At 41.1% G+C, this 26,027-nt stretch overlaps 1 protein-coding gene and 1 pseudogene across 1 annotated transcript; both read left to right on the top strand.

Moving 5' to 3' along the window:
- Positions 1-25,413, top strand: DDX21 (DExD-box helicase 21). Its single transcript, XM_025850226.2, has 15 exons — positions 1-176; positions 2,116-2,565; positions 4,819-4,894; positions 5,785-5,963; positions 8,064-8,181; positions 9,406-9,591; positions 10,917-11,062; positions 12,043-12,192; positions 12,577-12,738; positions 13,909-14,028; positions 15,583-15,656; positions 18,318-18,477; positions 19,247-19,381; positions 21,940-21,984; positions 22,827-25,413. Exons 1-15 carry the CDS (start codon positions 90-92, stop codon positions 23,124-23,126), a joined length of 2,388 nt encoding a protein of 795 aa, XP_025706011.1. The 5' UTR covers positions 1-89; the 3' UTR covers positions 23,127-25,413.
- Positions 7,404-8,029, top strand: LOC112807405 (protein S100-A10 pseudogene; annotated as a pseudogene).
- Positions 25,414-26,027: the final 614 nt, after the last annotated feature.

Genomic DNA, 26,027 nt, shown 5'->3' with positions numbered 1-26,027 from the left:
CGAGAGTGGGTCCTCTAAAGGGGTAGTACTGTCTCTTCCTTTCCACGCGGTGGACCTGACCCGTCGGTTTGAATTGCTCGTGCTGAACGATGCCGGGGAAACTCCTTAGTGACCGGGACTTGGACTCAGACACGGCTATGGAAAAAGTGGAGACACCGCGAAAGCAGAATGAGAAGGTGCCACCGAGGGCCGAGGGACCCGGGGCGCTGAGAGGAGCGGAGTACAGGAGCGGGGTGGGGTGCCGGACTGGGAGCCCGTGGCGCGCACGCGGACCCGGCACCTCCGGAGCCCGGCGTGGGGCTCGGCAGAGGGGGTGCCAAAGGGCCGTGCTCTCCGCGGGCGGTGGGCGCGCGAGCGGCCCAGGCCGGACCGGAGCTGGGGTGAGCACCGCTCCCACGTGGTCCGGGAGTCTGGGCGGGCCGCAGCCGGGGCGCGCTTGGCTCTTCACGGTTGGGCCCCACGTTGGTGGCTCAGGCTCTGACCTGACTCCGGGCGTGAGCGTGTGCGGAGGGAATTGTCGGTCAAGGTAGGAACTGAAGCTTTAGACTAGACTAGCGACACTGCAAACCCACCTGCACACGTGAGCGGCGTCTGCAGTGACACTTGAGTAGTAAGGGAAGTACAGTTTGTTTTCCGGTCAGCAGCCTTTAGAAGATGAAGTATTCGGCTTAATGTCTAGTGACCAGATATTCCGTGGAAATGTAAAGATGTATTGTGTGCTGATTTTTGATAGAGGTCGGCAGTGTGTAGTGGTCTTAAGTTACCTTGATCGCTGTCTGCCTCTATACTGTTACTTCCTTAGTGATTTAACTTGTGACCGATTCTCTGATCTGAGATAAGGTCAGTCAGTGAGAACAAAGATTGTCCCTGAATTCCTATTGTGAATGACTTAGAATTTCCTTTCCTTCGGTGTGTATGGGTCTTTTTATTGGGGAGCTTTTACAACAGCAATATTTTGGCGTTGTAGGAAGCCGGGGGAGCACAGACTTGTCCCCACAGGTGGGGAGGAAGTGGTCCTGGTTTACCTGCTCCGCATCAGTGAAGGTATTCAGTTGTGGGATGCTCAGGTGAAGAGGGACTTGGCCAAACCCCATTACATTCCAGAGAGACCACTGGTTATGGATGAAAGAACTGAAGTCTTGTGGGGAGACCAGATTATTTTTCAGATGTCTGAAAGATGATCATTGTGGGAAAGATTACCCTCATTCATGATTTGAGAGCAGAGGAGGGGCCTGAAGTTTTAGGGAGGCACATTTCAGCTAAATGTAATAGTCTCCATACTTCTGGGATTGGCCTTTCAGAGAGGTTTTAACAGAGGTACAGCACCTGTCTACTTGGTTTCAGTAATATTAAGTACTTACTTCATGTAAGTAATATGAAAAGTTGGAAGAGGTCAGACATTTCAGGTAGGAGCCATAGTTGTGGGTTTGGTTTGGTTTGGTTTGGAGGTTTGTCTTGGAGGTTTCACCCATTTCATTTCCTTGTAATGGTGCTTCTCTCCTCCCCCATTAAATTAGATACATCTTTTTTACACATGGGGAGATAGATTGTGGGGTTTTATAGATTTTTGGTTCATAAAATGTCTCTGTAAATTCATTTGCACTTGTCAGGTAGCCAAGACAGGTATTATGAATCCCTGTTTCGCCTGTACAGGCATTCTAGCAGAGAAAGAAATCTGTTTAACATTGTCCATCTATGGACATATATGGCCTTAATACTCTATTAGAAGTAAATTAAGCTGTACTTGATCACTTTCTATTGTCCTACATATTTAATTTAGAGCCTTTTGGAGCATCCCATGAGCCATTCCAAATCCCGGGTGAAAGCTTGACAACATATTCAACCAACACGAATTGAATAGATACCAAGAGGCAGTCTCTTCTAAGCTGATGGAATCATTGATATACACTGTACTTATTTCCATATAGCTAAGAAACGGTACTAAAAAGCATAGTGTTTTTGACTTATTACAAGGTGAAAGTACAAATGTTGAAAAATGCCCCCAAATTGTGTTCTTCATAATTATGTGATCTTGAAATAATCCAGAATTGATGTATTGCTCAAATGTATACGTGCTTTGCTCAGTAGTTTGTATTTTCTTTATTAATTTTTTAGAAAAGTAGAAAAGAGAAGCCAAAATCTAATAAAGCTGAAGAGGCAACAGAAGTAAAGGAAGCAATTATTTCCCCCAAAGCTAAAAAAGTCAAAAAGAAAGCCGAGTCTAATGAGGTTGACATGAATTCTCCTAAATCCAGAAAGGCGAAAACGAAAGAGGAGCCATCTCAGGATGACATTATTTCTCCTAAAACCAAAAGTGTGAAAAAACCAAAGGAGTCCATTGAAAAGAAAGTTGTTTCTCCTAAAACCAAAAAGGTAATAAAAAGTGAAGAAACTTCTGAAGAAGAAGTAGATGCTCCTAAGCCCAAGAAGATGAAGAAAGAAAAGGAAGTGAATGGAGAAATTGGAGAGAAAAGCCCCAGACTGAAGAATGGATTCCCTCATTCTGGACCTGTCTCTAACTCCAGTGAAACCCTTGGGGAAGAAAGTAACAGCGAGTTAGAGCAGGTAGGGTTGTATTTTAATATATAGACTGTATCTTTCACTGTTGTTTCAGGTAAATAAGTAGGTAATTGCTACTGGTATTATTTAAAAGTGGGAGGGGGCACCTGGCTGGCTCAGTCAGTAGAGCATGCAACTCTTGATCGCATCTCTTTTTTTTTTTTTAAGATTTTATTTATTTATTTTTATTTTTAGAGGGAGGGAGAGCGAGTGTGCTCTAGCGGTGGGGAGGAGCCTGAGGAGATGGAGAGAGAGAATCTCAAGCGGACTCCATGCTGAGTGCACAGCCTGATGTGGGCCTCGATCCCAGGACCCTGAGATCATGACCTGAACCAAAACCAAGAGTTGGATGCTTAACTGACTGAGCCAGCCAAGCACCCCTTTACCCAACTTTTTAAATATTAAATATCTTGGGGGTGCCTGGGTGGCTCAGTCATTAAGCATCTGCCTTCGGCTCAGGTCATGATCCCAGGGTCCTGGGTTCGAGCCCCGCATCGGGCTCCCTGCTTGACAGGGAACCTGCTTCTCCCTCTCCCACTCCCCCTGCTTGTGTTCCCCTCTCGCTTGCTCTCTCTCTCTCTCTCTCTCTCTGTCAAATAAATAAAAATCTTAAAAAAAATCTTAAATATTTTTAATGCTTCCATAATCCACCATATAAATATTTAGAAATCACTTAATTGGGCATTTAGGTTTTTTACTTTCAAATAATGCCACTGTGACCACTTTGTCATAAATGCTTGTTCCTTATTTTCTTTGGATGTATGTGAAAGATGTGGCTGTGGAAAAGGGTTAATGACTTGTTTAACACAGTAGTACAGTAGTGCCCCTTGATCTGACATCTTGCTTTCCAGGGTTTCACTTTCTTCCTTTCTTTCTTTTTTTATTTTTTTTTTAAGATTTTATTTATTTATTTTAGAGATACAGAGAGTGTGAGCTGGGTGGTGGTGGGGGGGGCGGGCGCAGAGGGAGACAGAGACTCTCAGGCCAACTCTGCTGAGCACGGAGACAGGGCTCAATCTCACAACCCTGAGATCATGACCTGAGCTGAAATCAAGAGTTGGACGCTCAACCGACTGAGCCACCCAGGCGCCCTCTTTCCAGGGTTTTAGTTACTCCCTGTCAACTGTCTTCAGGAGCAGGTGATTCTCTTCCTGACACATTGTCAAAGGTTAATAGTAGCCTGCGGCTACATCACAATGCCTGTGTCATTCACCTCCCTTCATCTCATCACTTAGGTATTTTATCAGCTCACATCATCCCAAGAAGGGTGAATGCAGTACAGGAAGATATTTTGAGAGAGAGACCACATTCATATAATTTTTATTATGGTATATTGTTATAATTGTTCTATTATTGTTGTTAGTCTCTTACTGTGCCTGATTTAGAAACTTATTATGGATATGTATAGGAAAAATCATAGTATATATACAGGTTCCATACTGTCAACAGTTTCAGGTATCCACTGGAGGTCTTAGAACAAATCCCCTGTGGAGAAGGGGGGACTACTGTATATTGTGGGTATGGGATGACAATGGAATAGTTTTTTTTTTTTTTTAAAGATTTTTATTTATTTATTTATTTGAGACAGAGAGAATGAGAGAGAGAGAGAGAGAGAGAGAGAGCGCACACTGAGAGGGGGGAGGGTCAGAGGGAGAAGCAGACTCTCTGCCGAGCAGGGAGCCCGATGCGGGACTCGATCCAGGGACTCCTGGATCATGACCTGAGCCGAAGGCAGTCGCTTAACCAACTGAGCCACCCAGGCGCCCGGCAATGGAATAGTTCTTGGTCGAGACTGAATCAGCCTTAACTAGCCATGCATAGAATCTGTACAGTATATATTTGCTACAGATTTTCTTTTCTTAGGGTTTTATAGATGATTATGATGTATTTCCTTTTTGGATCTTGATTTACCTACCAGAGTTTCTGTGCCTTTTTGGTTGATTTACAAGAGCTGTTTTAGAATTGGTTCTTTTGTTTCTTTCTCAGAAGGCTTCTCAATAATTACCTGTAAGGGGCGCCTGGGTGGCTCAGTTGGTTGGGCGACTGCCTTCGGCTCAGGTCATGATCCTGGAGTCCTGGGATCGAGTCCCGCATCGGGCTCCCTGCTTGGCGGGGAGTCTGCTTCTCCCTCTGACCCTCTTCCCTCTGTGCTATCTCTCATTCTCTCTCTCTCAAATAAATAAATAAAATCTTTAAAAAAAAAAAATTACCTGTAGGGGTGAAGTTACTGATTTCTTTCTGTGGCCCTTTACTTGATAGGAAATACCTGTGGAACAAAAAGAAGGAGATTTCTCTAATTTTCCCATATCTGAACAGACTATTAAACTTCTCAAAGGTAATATTTTTGGAAATATTATATAATGTTAGAATATTTATTTGGAAGCACTCCACTGTTTTTGTTGAGATAAAGGACAATATATGCGATCATATAATAAAGTAGATCTATATATACAGTATAGGACTGTACTAATGATGGCTTTGCTGCCCCTTTTTCTTGAAGATTTTATTTGAGAGAGAAAGCGAGAGATAGAGCATAAGTGGAGGGGGAGGGGCAGAGGGAGAGGGACAAGTAGACTCCCTGCTGAGCAGGGAACCCGATGATGTAATGATGCAGGGCTCGGTCCCAGGACCCTGGGATCATGACCTGAGCCAAAGGCAGACACTTAACCAACTGAGCCACCCAGGTGCCCCGCTTTACTGCCTCTTAAATAGGTGATTCAATTTCATTCAAATCAGTATGTGTATTCAGAACTGTGAGGACTGATTGCACTGGTGCAAATAAATGGTTCATGCCATGTTCATATTTTCTTTTTATCCTCTCCCACTTCATGAGACATCTCTCAATGATACCAGCCTTCCTCAGCACTCAGCCTGGCAGTGTGTCTGTGAATGAATCAGGTAGTCACAGAAGCTTGAGTAGGTGTTTTCTAAATCAGGTGTGGCATAGTCTGGACTGCAAAGCACCTGATTCGGGGGCTTCTCTTGACCTACAGATGAGATTTCATGACAAGTGACTAAACTCTCAAAATAATATTTACTATAATTTGGTGCTTTAAAGTTTGTTGATATTCTTCAGTCCAGCAGATTCTTCATTACCAGAATACATTGGAACCTGACTTTGTAGATACTAAGCAGAAGGTAGAATTCCTTAATTCTGCAGGACCAGAAGCATGGCTGGTATTTTAAGAACTGCAGTGTCAGATAACGTGGTTAATTTGTTCACAGCCCGTGGGGTGACCTTCTTGTTTCCTATACAAGCAAAGACGTTTCACCACGTCTATAGTGGAAAGGACTTAATTGCACAGGCGCGGACAGGAACTGGGAAGACATTCTCCTTTGCCATCCCTTTGACTGAGAAACTTCAGGGAGAACTGCAAGACCGGAAAAGAGGCCGTGCCCCTCAGGTAACTATCTTTAACCCAGAACTCAGGGGCTCCATATCTGCACAGGAGAAAAAATCTTTTACGCTTTGCTTAACATCATATATTATAGTTTTTTACTGGGTTCTCCTTAAAGCCTTTTTTTTTTTTTAATCTATTATAGATTTTTATTTGAAGCTAAAGCAGGATTATTCTTTTAAGATTGTTGGCCACAAACCCTATATATTTAAATATTATAATCTGCCACATGGTTGTGATCACCTGTATTATTCATGCTCATTATGTTCCCTTCAACTATTTTGATGTACCTGGGGCTTACAGGTTTGATCAAGTGTCTTTGACCATTTTTACCTAGATGGAGAAAGCAGTTTTAGTAGAGAGGCATGAGTAGAAGGAGGGGTACTCAAAGAGGTGAAGGGGCCAAGCTTTCTTGTCAAGATGGTGCTCATTGGGTTCATTTCTGGAGAACCTGGCATTTGACAAACCTTAATCTCACTGATATGCCTATGTTGTCATCATGGTTATGACTTCTTGCACCTGACTTTCTGGCCCCACCTCACTTGTTTACTGGCCTGCCAGTATCCATACTCACCACTCATTCATTCATTGTTTATTGCTCTAAACAAATGCAGCATCAAACAAATGAATTATTCCAGCACTTAGAATTATTCCGGCTTGACACATAGTGGATATTCAGTAAATATCTGTTGGATGAATTTTCTGATGAATCAGTGAATATTCTGAAATCATACTTGTTTCATGCTGTTACCCTACTTAAGAATCTGTGGTAGTTTCATGTTGTATGTCCTGTTGGGTCAAACTCAGACTGCTCTGGGATTCAAAGCCCCTCACCATGTGTTCGTCCTGCCTTGTCTTTGTTCTACATTCAATTTACTGTAGTGTAGAGGTTCAGTCTGTTGGTTTTGGAACCCAACTGTCTAAATTTAAATCCAGGCTTTGCTTCTTAGCCTTTTGGCTCAAAATCTTTTGTGTGTTTATTGTAGGTACAATTGTACAATACAATTGCAGGTGGGCCAATAACTGGGGAGAATTAAATCAGAATAATGCATAGTGAGCATTTAGTAGAGCCTAAGACAGTAAAAGCACAAAGATTAGCTAATGTTATCATCAGCAGTGTTACTCCTTGCTCAAGTTGTTGCTTTCCTGGAATGCTATTTAAGTGGTAGCAGCTCCAGGAAATTCCCCAGTTTCTCTGGCCCGCTCCGTGCAACCCTCCTGGAGCACCTCATGTTTGGACTTTACGTCCCTTCTGATTGGTAGGATCGTAAACTTTTCTTCTGAGTCAATTTGTCAGGGACTGTATTACATTTATGATCCTTCCCCACACAAAAGTATGTTGTAAAGCATATAACAGATGTTTTGAAAATACTTGGTAGGATGAGTTGAGCCTTCTGGTGAATTCCAAATTTGTTAAGAAACAAATGCTGTAACTGGCCGTGCGTCCCAGCCAGCAAATCGTCCCAGCCGCACCTCGGGCCAAGGTTTCAACAGACCTCACCAAAATGCCATCTCAAATGGAACACGCCATGGAAACCATGATGTTCACGTTTCACAAGTTTGCTGGGTATAAAAGCTACTTAACAAAGGAGGACCTGAGAGTACTCATGGAAAAGGAGTTCCCTGGATTTTTGGAAAATCAAAAAGACCCTCTGGCTGTGGACAAAATAATGAAGGACCTGGACCAGTGCCGAGACGGCAAAGTGGGCTTCCAGAGCTTCTTCTCGCTAATTGCTGGGCTCACCATCGCATGCAATGACTATTTTGTAATACACATGAAGCAGAAGGGAAAGAAGTAGGCAACATGAGCAACACTCCCGCCCGCCCAATGAGAGTTCTCCTGAAGGATCTCTAGGAATCTGTCCCACAGCTTCCACCTGTATAAAGGATTCCATGAGCAGATCGGGACCCTCAGAAAATGTACAAATAAAATCCAACCCCCATTTGAGAAGCAGAGAAAGAAAAGTCAGATAAGCTTTTGATTTTTATATTGCTCGCACCCTTATCCTCAATAAACAAATTCCTTCTTCAGTTCCTCACCAAAAAAAAAAAAAGAAACAAATGCTGTGTAGTACTTTAATTCAATGATGAGTTTTTCCTTTTCAGGTGCTGGTTCTTGCACCCACGAGGGAGTTGGCAAATCAAGTAAGCAGAGACTTCAGTGACATCACAAGAAAGCTGGCAGTGGCTTGTTTTTATGGTGGGACTCCCTATGGAGGTCAGAGTAAGTAAATCCAAAGCCAACCGCTGTTGGGTGTCCTGGTTGGATTTCTTTGACCTCGACATCTGGCTTTACCTAGTTTAGTCATTTTAGTGGTCTTCGTTTGTCATTGTTTAAAGGTGGTCAAGAACATGGTCCTACATGATGATATGTCAAATCCTGTATATAATTACTTGGATTTTTGTATTACTTACTTATGTTTATCTAAAGGCTATACAGATCTCTTACTGAGCCTAAGAGGATAGAGTCCACTTGGGCCCTTGGCACTAGAAAGTCATGAATCAGATTTACTCTTTTTATCTGTCAAGGACAGTGAATCTGCCTCTTTTGGGGTCTTTTATTTCTTTCTTGCTGCAGGTGGGCCTTCTTTCCTCTGGGCCCAAGGGCCAAATGGTGTAGGCTCCTATTATAGGATTCCATTACCTACCAGTTCAAGACCTTGAAACTTTATTATGTAGAGCAGATAAATAATTCAGGAAAGGCTTTAAGGCATTAAAAATGTTGCAATTGGCATGCAGGGCTTGTGATTATTTCTTCTCAGCTTTGGTTAAATGAACTGGGCTTTGGCATCAGAGAAATGTATGTTTGAAATCTAGACTCTGCTCACAGTGTGATTTTAAGTTCAAGGTGCTTGGTTTTTTTGCACTTTCATTTGCTCACGTGAAAAAACAAGGTTACTAAAACTCATCCTGCAGGGGTATCGTGAGGATTGAATTGGCTGATGTATGTAGAGTGCCCAGTGTGACCCCCCCCCCCCAGATTGCAAGTGCAGTTCAGTAAAAAGCTGCATCATTATCAGTCTCACCTCATTATACTGGACTGTTTTCCTGAACGTCTCTGGACCTTCTCGAAATACTTACCCTTCTACCCAGTCTCATTCTCTCCATACCTGCTTACCTTATATAAAGTTCTTCTCTAAGATTCTTGTTCTCACTTTGTCTGTGAAACCTTGACACTTTCTACCACGAGGGAAGTAATTTCTCTCCTGGTGCTTCCATCCCGCACTGACACGTTTTTCTTCTACGTCACATAGTACCCTAGACTGTCACTTCTTACCGCTTATCCCTAGAGTATCTTGAATTCCCCCTAAGTATCTTTGATACTTAGCATATTACCTTGTGTTTTTCGTTAGTAAGTATTTTAGAATAAAAATGTATTTAATTGGTACCCCGGACTAATAAAAGGATTTAAAAACCCAGCATATTTTATCACTGATGTTCTTTATAGTTGAACGCATGCGGAATGGGATTGATATCCTGGTTGGGACCCCAGGTCGTATCAAAGACCACCTGCAGAATGGCAAGCTAGATCTCACCAAACTTAGGCATGTTGTCTTGGATGAAGTTGACCAGATGCTGGATATGGGGTTTGCTGATCAAGTGGAAGAGATTTTAAGTGTGGCATACAAGAAAGGTAAGCTCCAAATTCGAGGAGCTGCTGGAAGGGCTTAGAGGAAGGGTGGTGATTAAGCAGTCTTCTGAATGTTAAATGAAACCTTAAATTGGGGGGTGACTTATTTTATTTAGGAAAAATTAAATTTTTTTTTTTTTTTAGGAAAAATTAAATTTTTTAAAAAATCATGATTTATGGGGCGCCTGAGTGGCTCAGTCAGTTAAGCAGCTGCCTTCGGCTCAGGTCATGATCCCAGGGTCCTGGGATCGAGCCCCACATCGGGCTCCCTGCTCAGCGGGAAGCCTGCTTCTCTCTCTGCCTGCCACTTCCCCTGCTTGTGCTCTCTCTCTCTCTGTCAAATAAATAAATAAAATATTTTTTAAAAATCACGATTTATCACATAACTATAATGGGGACAATTTGGGAAAGTAAGAGAAGAAAAATACCGTATTCTGCCAGCTTGATGTGCTTTGCTTTTGGTCTCTTTCTTCCTGACTTTGTACTATTGTGCATATGTACATATGTGTTAATTTTAATCTTATGCATATAAAAATTTGGCATAACACTCCGTGAAGAGGTTGTGCCATGATTTAATTACATGTATATATTTCAATTTTTAGATAATATAAATAATTCTGCATAGAGACGTTTTTATGCAGATAGCTTCCTTCACATCTCAGTATTTGGAATTTGTGCTTTAGGATGGATGTCCAGTAATAAAATTACTGAGTTTAAAGGTATAAATAGTTCATGCTTCTCAATGTACATTGTTAGTTTTGCTCTCCAAAAGGGTTCTATCTACTTAAACCACCATTTGAAATATATGAAATTGAAGTGTTATTCAAAGAGCAAACTTAAGAAAAAGAAGAAGATGGGGGTTGGGGAGCTTTTTAATACCTGACCTCAAAGAATGAATAGACTGGAATTCAAAACTCAAAAGACTGAGGATATGCCAGAGAGTATAGGTGAATATAGGATCTGTTCTGGTGTTTATTGTAGGTTATTTGCTTAGTGATCTAAACTGTACGGTTACTAGGCTTGATGAACAGGTGTTTTCCAGTTACGTCTCACAATGGGCAGATTTCCCTCATGGTTCATAAATGCCAGTGGTCAGAAAGTAAAATAACTTCAAAGTACTTTCGGTGTTTCAAGTCTCCTTCACATAAATGACTTAGTATTTCTTTGCCCACTAGGTATCTCTGTGTCTTTCATTTTTGTGCCATCAGTGCCTGGCTCGGCCTCACATGGTCGCTGTAGCATCTTGATGGACTCTGGAAGAACTGGGTGAGATAGAATACTGTGTAGGCTTATTGGAGTTATTCATACTGACTTTTTTCTCCCCAAAGATTCAGAAGACAATCCCCAAACGTTGCTTTTTTCTGCAACTTGCCCTCATTGGGTATATAATGTTGCTAAGAAATACATGAAATCTACATATGAACAGGTGGACCTGATTGGTAAAAAGACCCAGAAAACGGCAATAACCGTGGAGGTAAGTGATTCATTCAGCTGCTAGAATTAGTAATAAATGGTGTCATGTTTTCCCTGTGTCTAATGGTATTAAGACTGGCAAATATACACTGTTTTTCCAGATAAATACTAAATCCATGTGAAGAGCCAAGTAAAGATCTATTTCTCTTTGAGTTGTATGTGGTATCTGTGTTTTCTAAATTTCATTTCTGGTAGTCTGATTTCAAAATCTTTTGGAATCTCTATCTGTTTGAATTATGTAAGTAGAAAGAAATTACACCTAGAATTTAAACACTCTGAGGGCAGCAGAGAAATCTAGTACTTTTGTGTTGAAGCCATTTTCATTTTAGGGTCCAGAGCACAGAATTCCTTTCACCCAAGGAACAGACCTGCAGACTAACTGGCTAATCGCATTTTTAAGTGGATGAAAGGACAAAACATTCAGGTCCTGTGTTGGGCTCTGTCCTAGGCATGGAGCCTACTTGAAAAAAGAAAGAAAGAAAATAGAGGAACCAGAGAAAGGGGAACAGCTCTTTGCTTTTTCTTTTCTTTCTTTCTTTCTCTTTTTTAAAGATTTACTTGTTTATTTTAGAGAGAGAATGTGTGTGGCAGGGGGGAGAGGGAGAGAGAATCTTAAGCAGAATCCATGCTGCGGGCTGAGCCCAATGCAGAGCTCGATCTCACAACCCTGAGATCATAACCTGAGCCAAAACCAAGAGTTGGATGCTTAAAAGTGCCCTATCCCCACTTTAAAAAAAAAAAAAAAAGACTTATTTATTTAGTTTAGAGAGAGAGAGAGAGAGAAAGAGATGGCTCTTTGCTTTAATGGTTTAGGTGGGGTTTTTTGTTTGTTTCTTTTTTCTTTTTTTCCTTTCACACAGTGGTGGCAGTAGTCTGCTCTAGTTAGGCTTAAACAATTGCTTCTAGCACCAGTAGCTTTGAGCAGATGATTTCAGGTTTCAGGTAAGCTATACTGAATAGATCTTTTTTCCCTCTCATAAGCATCTGGCTATCAAGTGCCACTGGACTCAAAGGGCAGCAGTTATTGGGGATGTGATACGAGTATATAGTGGTTTTCATGGGCGCACTATCATCTTCTGCGAAACCAAGAAAGAAGCCCAGGAGTTGTCACAGAATGTGTCCATAAAGCAGGTTGGTCCTTCTCTCTCTTTCCTTTAGGGAGGAAGCCTCTTTCAACTGATAGACCCCGTTTACATGTTAGAGCTCACCTGATCTGTCAGTTCTCTCACAGGTGAGGAAAGGGTGGCTCAAACCCAAGGCTACACTGGCAAAGTGGGTTTGATCACTCTTGCCTGGTGTTCTTCACCTAGTAAGTATAGCTGGACATTGATTTAATGACCAAGGAGTGGGGAAAAATTTGAGGTTTGTCCATGTAAGGCACATGTTTTTCCCTTTGCTTTATTTTCAGTGGAAGTATTGCCAGAATACAAATATCTTTATAGGCCTAATGTGTGATGTTAAAAGTACCTGTATTGTTGCATCTGGTATTCTTAGGCCAGTTTATTTCTTTGGTAGGATGCCCAGTCATTACATGGAGATATTCCTCAGAAGCAGAGAGAAATCACTCTGAAAGGTTTTAGAAATGGTGATTTTGGAGTTTTGGTTGCAACCAATGTTGCTGCTCGTGGGTTAGACATCCCTGAGGTTGATCTGGTTGTACAGAGTTCGCCACCAAAGGTAAGTGTTCTGTGCTGTAGTTTTATTTTATTTCTTTTGGGTACTAAAAAAATGGGAAGTTGTATTGCTTACTTTCATGTGGTTAGTAATAGCTATTTCTGGAGTCCTAGGATGCTATGGGCAATTTTAAGAACAAATCTCTTTTGAGGTCCTTCCCTCAGATCTGACTGTTGAATGGAAGCGTGGTCAGTGGCCACAGGTTGGAAGGATGGTTTCTGGTTGGAGGGAGTTTGGTAGGCTCATGCAGGTAGTGTAGTTGTGAAGTAGACTTTGAAGATGGGTGGGACTTAGGCAGGGTGGGGGTAGGATAAACTCATGAGCTAGAGGATGGAGAAGGGGAAAAACTGCCTGTAGTTAATAGTTGCTGTGGTTAACACTCCCTGGCTTTGTGGGTGATGGGACCTCTGAGGGAGGGCCCTGAAGCAGAGGTGATGTGTGCATGGTGTTTCATGTAAATAAACGTTGGAGAAGGAGCCTATTCTGTTCCCATCACTTCCAGTGTGAGGACCCCATCCCTCAGGATTAAAAGGTTGTTTACAATGATAGAAAAAACTACCTGACTACTGTGGAGGCTCCAGTTGTTACAAAGGCAGTCTGATTGATGTGTGATGACATGGATGCTGTTTCAAGGAGCCTGTCCAGTATGATGGCCACAGACACATGTAGCTGTCGGGCACTGGGAATAGTCGGAGTTGACATGTGTGCTCAAAGTATAAAGTACACCTTGGATTTTTTTTTTTTTTTATATTTTAAACTTTCTATTATGTACACTGGATTTTGGAAGACTTACAAAAAATGTAAAATATCTCAGTGATAAGCTGTTTCCTATAGATAGCATATTGAAGTGATACAACTTTTAGATATATTGAGTTAAATAAAATATATCAATAATTTAACCTTTTAGCGGGTTACTAGAAAATTGAAGACTGAAATTACACATGTGGTTCTGTAGCACAGCACTATTTAGATGATGCTTTTTGCACATTTGCCCATAGGATAGGGACCACTATTCTAGAGATTTTTAAAAATTTTGACAGTTCTTTATTTTAGAAATGCTGGGGAACCTCACACTCTGGGTATGTAATACAAGCACCACACTTCCCTCTGCATAGACCACTCAGGTCTTTGTCTCTTTTTGTTCAGTGTCACTCATGTATTTTACTTCAATAGGATGTGGAGTCCTACATTCATCGTTCTGGGAGGACGGGTAGAGCTGGAAGGACGGGGATTTGCATCTGCTTTTATCAGCACAAGGAAGAATATCAGTTAGCACAAGTGGAGCAAAAAGCGGTAAAACTCTTTTCTTAGCCTTCCACTCAGCAAAGGTTGAAATGAATTCTAAAGTCAATCTTTGTTTTTTTAGTTCAGTTTGTATTAACTTTAAATTGTATTTATTTCTAGCATGTGGCCATAACAAAGTTTATTAGATACATGTTTTACACATTGTCCTACAATATAAAGCCCATTTTGAAATGTTTACATTTGAAAGCGGTGGTTTTGTTTTCCCATATTTACAATTATGTGGGCTATTTCTGTGTTTGAATAGCAGTTTTCAGACAATAACATGAACACACCCAAGATATTTTAAACCTAGGTTAGGGGGTTGTAGGAATTGCTTAAAAACCAGAAGGATAGGGGTGCTTGGGTGGCTTGGTTGGTTAAGGCCCTGACTCGGGATTTCTGCTCAGGTCATGATCTCTGGGTCCTGGGATCAAGGCCCCTGTTGGGCTCAGCAGGGGGTCTGCTTCAGGATTCTCTTTCCCTCTTGCTCCTCCCCCCCCCCCCCCCCCCCGCCGCCGTCAAATAAGTGAATAAATCTTTAAAACAAAACAAAACAAAAAAACCCAAAAGGATACATTTAAGAGGGAGAGAGGAGACTGATTTTTCTGACAGATTAATCTCTCCTCTTCCCTGTGAACTGACTGTACTTGGTGACTTGCCGAAGGAGAAGGATGGGGGGCACTTTACCATGCAGAAAGCAGGCAAGCGCTGCCTGGCAGGGTGCTTGTGGTTGACATCAGGGATTAGCGTATGCCTTGAGAATGATGTGATGAGACAGGATTTGCCTCTGGCTTTCTTCCCCCAAACCCATAATCTCAGTCTAAGCATGCCAAAAACCCAAGACAGCCTCACAGCGAGGGACAACATTTTACAAAATACCTGACCAGCAGTCCTTAAGACCAGCACTCTTAAAACTGTCAAGGTCATGAAAAACAAGAAAAGACACAAACTGCCACAGATCAGAGGAGACCAAGCACACATGATAACTGAATGTTGTGGTGTCACTGGAACAGAAAAAGGACATTAATAGAAAAACTAGTGAAATTCGAATGAACTCTAGAATTCAGTTAATAGTAATGTGGCAGTGTTGGTTTCTTAGCTATGACGGATGTACTGTAGTGGTCATAATAGGGAAGCTTAGTACACAGTGTGCAGGAACTCTGTAGTATCTTTTTTTTTTTAAAGATTTTATTTATTTGACAAAGACACAGAGAGGGAACACAAGCAGGGGGAGTGGGAGAGGGAGAAGCAGGCCTCCCGCTGAGCAGGGAGCCCGAGGTGGGGCTGATGCGGGGCTCAATCCCAGGACCCTGGGATCATGACCTGAGCCAAAGGCAGAAGCTTAACGACTGAGCCACCCAGGCGCCCCAGGAACTCTGTAGTATCTTTGCAACTTTTCTATAAATCTAAAACCATTCTGAGATAAAAAATTCTTTTTTTTAAGTTTATCTTTTAAATGTGTTATAAATATGTTTGGTAATATAAAAAAATTAGGGGATTTAATCTCCGTGAAAACAGGTGATGGCCAGGTGGTACATTAAACTATGGCTCATTTTCTTGTAGGGAATTAAATTTAAGCGAATAGGGGTTCCTTCTGCAACAGAGATAATAAAAGCTTCCAGCAAAGATGCCATCAGGTATGTTTCCCACCACTGCTGTTCCATTTATTGCCTGACTTTGTGCAGTAATGAGATTTGGTCTTTTGAATTTTATTTATTATTTTTTAAATTTTTTATTGTTATGTTAATCACCATACATTACATCATTAGTTTTTGATGTAGTGTTCCATGATTCATTGTTTGTGCATAACACCCAGTGCTCCATGCAGAACGTGCCCTCTTTAATACCCATCACCAGGCTAACCCATCCTCCCACCCCCCCCAGAACCCTCAGTTTGTTTTTCAGAGTCCATCGTCTCTCATGGTTGGTCTCCCCCTCTGATTTCCCCCCTTCATTCTTCCCTTCTTGCTGTCTTTTTTTTTTTCCTTAACATATATTGCATTGTTTCAGAGGTACAGGTCTGTGATTCAACAGTCTTGCACAATTCACAGCACTTACCATAGCACATACCCTCCCCAATGTCTATCACCCAGCCACCCCACCCCGACTCCAGCAACCCTTAGTTTGTTTCCTGAGATTAAGAATTCCTCATATCAGTGAGGTCATGATACATGTCTTTCTCTGATTAACGTATTTCGCTCAGCATAACACCCTCCAGTTCCATCCACTTCGTTGCAAATGGCAAGATCTCATTCCTTTTGATGGCTGCAGAATTTTATTATTATTTTAAATGATTTACAGCCTCCTTGTTATAAAAATGCACTGTGCTGAAGTAAAATTTTACAAAATAAAAATCCTAATTTGTACTCATCCCTACCTAATCCTGTTCACCAGAGGAAACCACTATTAATAGTTGGGTTTATCTTGGGCATTTTAAGAAACCATATCTTAGATATGGTGTGGGTGCTTCCCATGTGGAGATAGGTTTTAGGGTCAGAGATTATATTCCACATCGTCATCAATCTCGTCCCCCAGCTGGTAGGAATGGGTTGATTATTTATTTATTTTTTGGGGGGGTTGATTATTTTTTTAAGGTACCTCTAGCTGGTGAGGATTAGATTAACTAGCAGTGTTTGTCACTGGCATTGGGAGCAAGAGAATTATTTTGTGGGATTGTGCTATAAATTGAAGGATAGTTGTTTAGCATCTCTGGCTGTGTGGTATTCTGGGGCGGCGGGGGGCGGGGATTGGCATTGGGAAAACCAGAAAGTCCTGACTATTTTCCAAATATTTCCAAGTGGCGACCTACATCCCCTGCTTAAGAACCACTGAGTCTGAGCATCATTTTAGGCTGTTCTCCATAATTATTATAAATATGTGTAATGCTTATCTTAAAAAATAGGGGCAGGGGTGCCTGAGTGACTCAGTCCATTAAGCAGCCCACTCTTAATCTCTGCTCAGGTCTTGATCTCAGGGTCATGAGTTCAGGCCCCGCATTGGGCTCTGTACTGGGCACAGAAATGAGGGAGTTTATGATTAGAGGAAATGCTAGATATTAACATATTAGTAGCTCAAGAAAGGTCTCCAAAGGAAAATAATTTAACTCAATAATTTTCAAATTTATTTTCACATGGCATACTTTATTCTGTAGACAGGGTTCCCTGTGACACCAGTTAAGGAAATTTGGGGTTATGTGGCCAGGAAGAAGAAAAGAGACAAGTTGCCAAGAGATGTCCTGTAGAGGGGCAGCCCTTCCAAAAGAGGCTCCCTCATGTGGCCTTGTTTATTTTTGTCCTGGATGACCTCTTTTGAAGATGTGACATTTATTATCACCAAGATAATGGTGACTCCCTAACTAATGTGTGTTCTCATAAAAAGCCCATATCATTTTTAACCTGATTTGGAAGTCTTTTTTCCTTTTATTTCAGAATGGAAATAACTATAGTGTTTTCTGATTCTAAAAGTAACACATGCGGGGTGCCTGGGTGGCTCAGTCGTTAAGCGTCTACATTCGGCTCAGGTCATGATCACAGGGTCCTGGGATCGAGCCCCACATTGGGCTGCCTGCTTCTCCCTCTCCCACTCCCCCTGCTTGTGTTCCCTCTCTCACTGTGTCTCTCTCTGTCAAATAAATAAATAAAATCTTTTTAAAAATAATAAAAAAATAAAAGTAACACATGCTTATTGTGAGAAATGTTCAACATTTATTAACATCACTTTCAGTGGCAGCATGGACTTCCGTTGTATCTGTTTCATGGTTTATTTAACCAGTCCGTATCGATGCACATTTTATACTCTTTCTATGTCATAAATAACAGTGTGGTGAACATCTTGATATTTGTTCTGTTATTTCCTTGGGATGAAACTTTTTTATTTGATAGTAAAGTCAAATTAGACGCAATCAAAGGAATGGATTTATTTCTACAGAAATGTGATGATTCCATCTGTACATTGCATCAAAATGATGTGTCAGATATCTGAAAGATTTTTTTTTTTTTAAAGATTTTATTTATTTATTTGAGAGAGAGAGAGAGAATGAGAGAGAGCACGAGAGGGAAGAGGGTCAGAGGGAGAAGCAGACTCCCCGCTGAGCAGGGAGCCCGATGCGGGACTCGATCCCGGGACCCCAGGATCATGACCTGAGCCGAAGGCAGTCGCTTAACCAACTGAGCCACCCAGGCGCCCAGATATCTGAAAGATTTGAAGTTACTGATTTATCTTGAGATGGTATTGCCTTGAAAACACAGTCTGTCCACTTCTCTGCTTTCTCCTAACGAATATACTCAATCACACCATAGGCTTTTGGATTCTGTACCTCCCACTGCCATCAGTCACTTCAAGCAGTCAGCGGAGAGACTGATAGAGGAGAAGGGGGCCGTGGAAGCCTTGGCAGCAGCCCTGGCCCACATTTCAGGAGCCACATCGGTAGACCAGCGCTCTCTGATCAACTCAGATGCGGTAAGGCTTCCTGTCAAACTCTGACCCTTGGTGTTTTGAGTGTGAACAGGATTTGAAAGGGTTCAGTTAGACTTCTCAATTGTTTTAACTTTTGTATGAAGGTAGATGTACATAAACAAATCCCATAAAGATGGAAAGTAGATTCGTAGTTTCCAGTGTCTTGGTTGAGGGAGAATGACATTGAGTGTGAGTGGGCATGTGGTTTCTTTTTGGGGTAGTGAAATGTTTCGGAATTTTAGATAGTGGTGATGGTTGAAACTTTGTGAATATACTAAAAATCCCTGAACTGTAAACTTCAAAATGGTGAATGTTATGGTATATGAATTGTATGTCAGTATTTTTAATCCTAAAAAAAAAAACTCAACCATATAAACACATAAATGCATATGCTACATTTAGCCAGTATACCTAGAAACTTAGGAAGATGTATTTTTTCCCTTTTTTTTTAAATGAAATTTTTGAGATAATTGTAGGTTTATGTGTAGTTATAAGAGATAACACAGAGAGATCCCTTTTATACTTTGTCTTGTTTCCCCCCATGGTAACATCTTGCAAAACTATAATATCACAGCTCAGTGGTACTAACATTGGCACAATCCATTCATCTTATTCAGAGTCCACCAGTTTTACTTGTACTAAATTGTGTGTATATGTTGGGCGTGGAGGGGAGGTATAGGCTAAGAACTTTTCTGGAAATATTTTAGAAACATGAGGGTAATTTTTATCACTTAGGTTTGTTTTTGAGACTAATTTTTGTTCTCTTTGTAAGGGCTTTGTGACCATGATCTTACGATGCTCAATTGAAATGCCAAACATTAGTTATGCTTGGAAAGAACTTAAAGAGCAGCTGAGCGAGGATATTGATTCCAAAGTGAAAGGAATGGTTTTTCTCAAAGGAAAGCAGGTAAGGAACGCCTCTGTGTGACCTTGCTTAATGTGGATGATAAAACACCGAATGGAGGCTTCTCCCTGTTCTGTGGGGATGCAGCATCTTTTTGCTCTCTAGATAGTCTTCTCCAGGCATGTCATCCATGACCTTCAGTTTGCCACTAAGTCACTGACAGCTACCCCATCTGTATCTCTACCCTGAACTATGCACGCAGTGCCGGACGTGAATATCCAGCTCCTTCCCTGATGATTTCTACCCAGATGGGGTTATTAAGCAACTGAAAATTATTCAAAATTGAATTCCAAATCTTTAATTCAAACCTGAAATTTAAAATCTTGCCTTCCAAACCTGATGTTCTTTCTTCCGTGTCCTGCTCTCAGTTAATGGTATGCACAAGCCCAGCAATTCTCAAACATTTTGGTCTCCTGACCCCTTTACATTCTTAAGTGTTGGGGATACCAAAAAGTTTTTGTTTATGTGGGTTAAATCTATTAATGTTTATCGTATAAGAAATTAAAACTGGATCTCTAAAACCTAAGCATGTTGTTCCATTAGCCATCAGAGCAGTGACACCATCACATGTAATACAGTGTCTGGGAAACCCCACTGTGTGCTTATGAGAGAATGAAAGTGGAAAGGACACCTAACATGTTAGTATTGTTATGAAAATAGTTTTGACTTGGTGGAACCTCCCCTAAAGATCTCAGGTTCCCAGGGGTGCATGGACTATATTTTGTGAACCACTGGCCTAGTGAATCAGATCAGGTTTATCATCAACTCTCCGCATGTCTGTGTTCATCTCCTTAAGCAACTACACATACTGTATGGGTTAAAGTCTCAGCTTTCACATGGAGGATAGGAGTCTTCAGGAGCTGGCTTCTGCCCCCCTGACCAGCTTCATCTCTGCGTCTTTGCCGCGAGTACCCTCCACTCCAGGAGTGCCACGCACACCTTGCCTTTCTATCATCCTAAATGTATGCTCAACCCATTGTTTATGGTCTTTCTTTCTTCCACGTTGACCTTTATGACTTGGCTTGGCCTTAAGTCTCCCTGTGAAGCTTTCCTTGGCTATACAGTAGAGTTGGGGGCATTTTTATCTGGACTTCAGAGTTCTTAGGGCATGCCTTTATTCAGTTAAATTTTACCTTACCACATGTGCTTGCTTACTGACTGAGAGCCTCAAGAACACTCTGATGTGTACTTATGGGCAAAAACTATATTCTAGTTATCATTATATTCCAGTGAGTGCCTGGTGTTAAATATATGTGAATGAAGGGGCACGTGGCTGGCTCAGTTGGTAGAGCAAGCGACTCTTGATCTTGGGATCATGAGTTCAAGCCCCACATTGGATGTAGAGATTGTAAATAAATAAACTTAAAAAGAATGTGAATGAAGATTCCCACTAATTGCAAAATCCATCAGTACCTAATGTTCCCTGTGGTTATAATTGCGTGAATTGGGTGGAAATGAAGTGTTCCTCATAAAATGTTTTAAATAAAGGCAGCCAGGGGAGAGGAGTGCCTGTATCAGAAGCAGGGGTAGTTCAACTACATTTGTGGAGACCAAGAAACAGAATCTCCTTTATTGGAGGTGATGGCACTGCTACTGTCCTATAAAGTGTTTAAAAAAATTTTTTTTTCTAAGATTTTTTTTTGGGGGGGAGGAGCAAGAGAGCATGAATGGGGGGGGCAGAGGGAGAAGGAGAAGCAGATTCCTCGCTAAGCAGGGAGCCCGATGTGGGGCTTGATCTCAGGACCCCAGGTTCATGACCTGAGCCAAAGGCAGACATTTAACCAACTGAGCCACCCTAATTAGGTGCTCTTAATTATTAAAAAACTTTTTTATAGCAGGATGAATTGTGAAAAACTAGAAAAGTGACAATAGAAGATCATTTATTTTGGGGCGCCTGGGTGACTCAGTCAGTTAAGTGTCCGACTCTTGATTTCAGCTCCAATCATGATCTCAGGGTCATGAGATCAAGCCCTGCATTGGGCTCCATGCTGGGTGTGGAGCCTGCTTAAGATTCTCTCTCCCTCTCCTTCACCCATTGCCCCCTCCCCCCCTTTAAAAAAATAATTTATTTTCTACTTTTAGTTAGGTCATCCTGAAGACACTTTTTCTTATGGAAAGCAGTATATTTTAATGTAGACCATTGGTTTTGGAGCCACACTGACCAGATGTTTAAAACCTGCTCTGCTTATGAGCTGGGGGCCTTCGACAAGTCAGCATCTCCAAACCTTTGTTTCCTTAGCTCTAAAACGTAGCTAATAGCTACTTGAGGAATTAGCAAAGTGTGATAGCCAAGAATGATCTCTAATCAGTTCTGAATCATTTTGAGTCCCCTTTTTTTTTTTTTTTCAGGATATTTGAGTCCCAAATATCCTTGGGTTTTTGCTATTGTGCCTTTGGGAGGTATGATGTATTGGTCTTGGTCTAAAGTTTTTCAAAAATTAATACCTGGAGTCTTTGTTTCTGATTTTTAATGTAATACTTGGTCTTTTGGAATATCACTTAATGTACACATACAGTTCTAGTGAAAGGCTGGGTTAACCTGCATTTGTTTTGATTTCTAGGGTGTTTGCTTTGATGTCCCTACTGCAGCAGTAACAGAAATACAGGTATTCTTGTCTCTTGGATTTTGAAGTTAACATATTTCAATTATCAAATGTTCATTACTGGGGCGCCTGGGTGTTTCAGTTGGTTGAGCATCTGGCTCTTGAATTGGGCTTTGGTCATGATCTTGGGGCTGTGGGGTCGAGCCCCATGTCAGGCTGTGCACTCAGCTCAAGAGTCTGCTTGGGATTCCCCCCACTCCCCGCTCATGCTCTTTCTTGAAAGAAAGAAAGAATCTTTTTTTAAAAATGTGTTCATTACTGAAAATACAGAATAATGGAAAGGGAAACAACAGCTCTAGTCCCTTTTCTAAAAGACAATTAGAATTAATGAATTTTTCATTTTTTTCTCCTAGACTTTTTAGCCGTTTTTTTTTCCCCTAGCCTTTTTATCCTGATAGTTTTCTTACTCAACCTGCCTGTTTTCCTTCTTTCCTTTCTTGTGCACAACATCTAGCTTTTTTTCCCTGTGTATGTTGTATGGGGTTTGCATAGACATTTTTTAAATTGCTATATCTTCATTCAGTACTACTATGAGAAATGGGTTTGTATGTGGTATATTTGCAAGTTTTACTACCTGATAGCTGTGGATACCCTGTAGTAATTGAATTGAATAAATGATACAGTGATGAGGGTACCTCTCATGGTGAAAGTCTTACACTGTTATGACTGGCCTCTGGGGCATGAAGGTTGTATTTTTTCTAACCAGTGACCTTTTAAATACTTAGGTTATGAGTCAGGTTTTTCTTCAGAGAAAAAGTAAAAAAAAAAAAAGGTCTTTCTCGTGCTTTTTAAAACCGAATTCAATAAAAATCAGAGCAGGTAAAAACAAAACCATCTCTGTGCAGGAAAAATGGCATGATTCACGGCGCTGGCAGCTCTCGGTGGCCACGGAGCAGCCGGAGCTAGAAGGACCACGGGAAGGATACCGAGGCTTCCGGGGACAGCGGGATGGCAGTCGAGGCTTTCGGGGACAGCGGGATGGCAGTCGAGGCTTCCGGGGACAGCGGGAAGGCAACAGAAGCTTCCGGGGACAGCGGGAAGGAAATCGAGGCTTCAGAGGACAGCGATCAGGAGGTGGCAACAAAAGTAACAGATCCCAAAACAAAGGCCAGAAGCGGAGTTTCAGTAAAGCATTCGGACAGTAATTTGAAGTAGAGGATTTATGCAGCAATCGGAACGGAACACTGATTTTCGTGCAAGGTGGAAAGCACATGAGTTTCCTTCCTGACTACTTGCCTTGTCCCCATCTCTTCCAGAGAGACAAGCTTCGTGGAAATTATTTCATCTGATACAATCACTTTTAACGATTGGGACTTATGTCTCAGATTTCTCTTTTGAAAAGATGTATGAATTCATTATATTTTTATTCTGGTACATTGTCTGTAGATAGTAAGATAAAAATCAAGCATGTATTTGCCCATACTTTTTACGTTGACCTGGCTCTGTACTTAAATGGTGTCCTTCCCTGAATACCTATGGGGAAGGCAACGGTCTCTGGAGAGGTGCTCTGCACAGTCCAGGCTTGGCTCTGTAATTGGCATTCTTCAGCCACCTGCCTAACAGTGACTCATGTGGTCCTGTAACATGTCTTCGGAGAATTAGTACTGAGCCATGTTTTGAAGCAAGGTTTCAAACTTACCTGGGAGGTAATGCATTTTATGGCAGCATATGCTCTAGGTTTGGAGGATGGTGATACATTTGATGGGAGACATATAGATTAGCCATGGTTATGTACATTTTGATACATTTTTAACTTCTTAATGTAAGGTGATTCATGCTTCAGTGAATTCTTCACAGATTTTATCTATCTCTATGTAAAAAGTATTTTAATAACAAGCAAGTGTCTTTAAGGAATTCCAAATATGTAAGATGGCCCCAGAACTTTCTTTGTAAGTAAAGAGGCTAATAATAATAGGCGCTTGATGATATTGTACTCCACTTCCTACTGGAAGATTAACATTATTTACCAAGAAGGAATTAAGGGAGTGGGGGGCAGAGATTTGCATTGCTGACAAGAGTCAGGAAACCCACTGAAAATGTTTTTCACCTGTGAGAAGGAAACCTGTCTCTGTTGAGAGCAAAGAGAGGAGCAAGTGAATGCAAGCAAGATGCATTCTTTTCCTGGTAAAAACAGCAGGTCATTAATGTTTCTAGAGTATTAACTTCTAATGGGTAAACTGGGGTTCTAGGTAGAATGATCCAGTGTGGTTTCTCAGAGGCCTAGTTCCTATAGCCACCGTATAGGATCTGTTTCTGTAAGACTGCTATTCCATTGAAAGGTTTTAGCCGCTTAGACTTCCTTTTAGGACAATCTCGGTATGGTTATTTTAAGTTGTTGCTTTGAGGGGGAACTGAAGAATTTAATATAGCCCCTGGCCAGGTAACTCTAAGTTCTCAAATATTTCCTCCAAACTTCTGCACGGTGCAGGAGCTTAAGAATGGCATTGTTTTCTTGCCTTAATTCCTAGAAATTCTGTACTGGGAATCTCAGGGAATAAACTGATAGGAGAAGTTAAAATACATGGCCCTTCTTATTTTCATTTGATTATGTTTGAACAGTTGAAATCTTTCTAAGCCCTGGTTTCTTTCACTGGATCGGGTCTTTTTATCTAACTCTGTGACTGCAGTAAGGCGTTCAGATAGCCAACTCAACTCTTTGACACTTGAGGCAATGTGTCCTTACCCTGTTTGGACTTCAGTTCTGTCCTTCAGTCCTGGATGTTTCTCTGTTTTCAGAAATTCTCTTGGCTTTTCTTTCTTAATCCATTTGTCAATTTTACCACTTTTCCTCCCGCTCCTCATGGCTTCCCATCAAGCCACATGGATTCAGGAGAAGTTGATGACTGACAGCTCATGTGCTGTGTAGATTATAATTCATTAGATTCCGGTTTTGCTCAAGTACTGAGCCATATTTTAATAACAACCAAACTATTTCACGGCTTGGATAGGGATGGATACTTTATCAAGCAGATTGGAAGGGTGCAGTACCCGTCCTGTAGGAAGGAGCAGTTAAAACCTTGATGTGGGTTGTGGATTAGCCGATAGAAAAATGATCAGGTAGAAATCAGGAGTAAGGGGAAGATTAATGGGAATTTCACTCTACACAAAGAAAACATGGCTGTTTCAATAAATGAAGCTGAACTCCTAGATCCTGGAATCCACACCATATTTATAAATCTATAATCCAGCTGTTACTTGATTTTAATGGGCATCTTAGGCTAGCGTGAGAAATGTGGTTTTTACTATTTTCTACAGAGAAAATATTTTCCAATGTATCAAACTCAATGAACTTAGAAAATACAATCCATTTTTACATTGGAGCTATCTGTGCCGCAGTTCCTTTACAATTGTACATAAAACGCTTTTTCTGTAAAATTGAGTTAATGTATAAAATACTGCTTTATGCCAGAATAAAGATACTAGTATTTCCTATTTATGTTTTTGGTGGCTTTTTTCCTAAAATTGAGATTAGCTTGAAATTTTTATTTTAAGAGGAATTAAATTATGAGTGTAAAAATCCAAACAGGAGAAAAAACAAGTTAACAATCACTCCCTATCTAACCTTTTTTGTGAGCATCTCTTCCAAAAATTCATTTACAAAATTTTAATCATTCAGTTTTGTGAATTGCTTTTTCCTTCTCCACATGTGCATGCTTTTCGGTAAGTACAGATCTTACAACATTTCTGATGACTACATCGGATGTCATAGTATGGGTATGCCACTATCTATTTAACCAGGACTCTAGATGGCCATGTTAGTTATTTACAGTTTTTCACTATTATATATAAATAACTCTAAAATGAATGTCCTTGTATAAATCTTTGCCTACTTGTCTATCACCTGGAAATGTGTAAGATCTCCCTGGGACAAAGCTTAGGAAGCAATTCTGAGGAACATTAACACTTAAAGGACAGACATGTAGTTTCACTGATTCCTTAGAATAATTGTTTCCCCCAATGGTAACATTTTACATAACCGTAGAACAAGGATCAAAACCAGGGTATCAGCATGAAAGATGTTATCCCGTGGACACTTCTTTACACTT

Source organism: Callorhinus ursinus, unplaced genomic scaffold, assembly GCF_003265705.2.
Source record: "Callorhinus ursinus isolate GAN/ISIS: 27379988/994484 unplaced genomic scaffold, GSC_fseal_2.0 scaffold31, whole genome shotgun sequence".
In the NCBI taxonomy this organism is placed as follows: Eukaryota; Metazoa; Chordata; class Mammalia; order Carnivora; family Otariidae; genus Callorhinus; species Callorhinus ursinus.
Note: the sequence above shows the minus strand (reverse complement) of the source record. Positions and strands in the feature narration are given on the sequence as shown.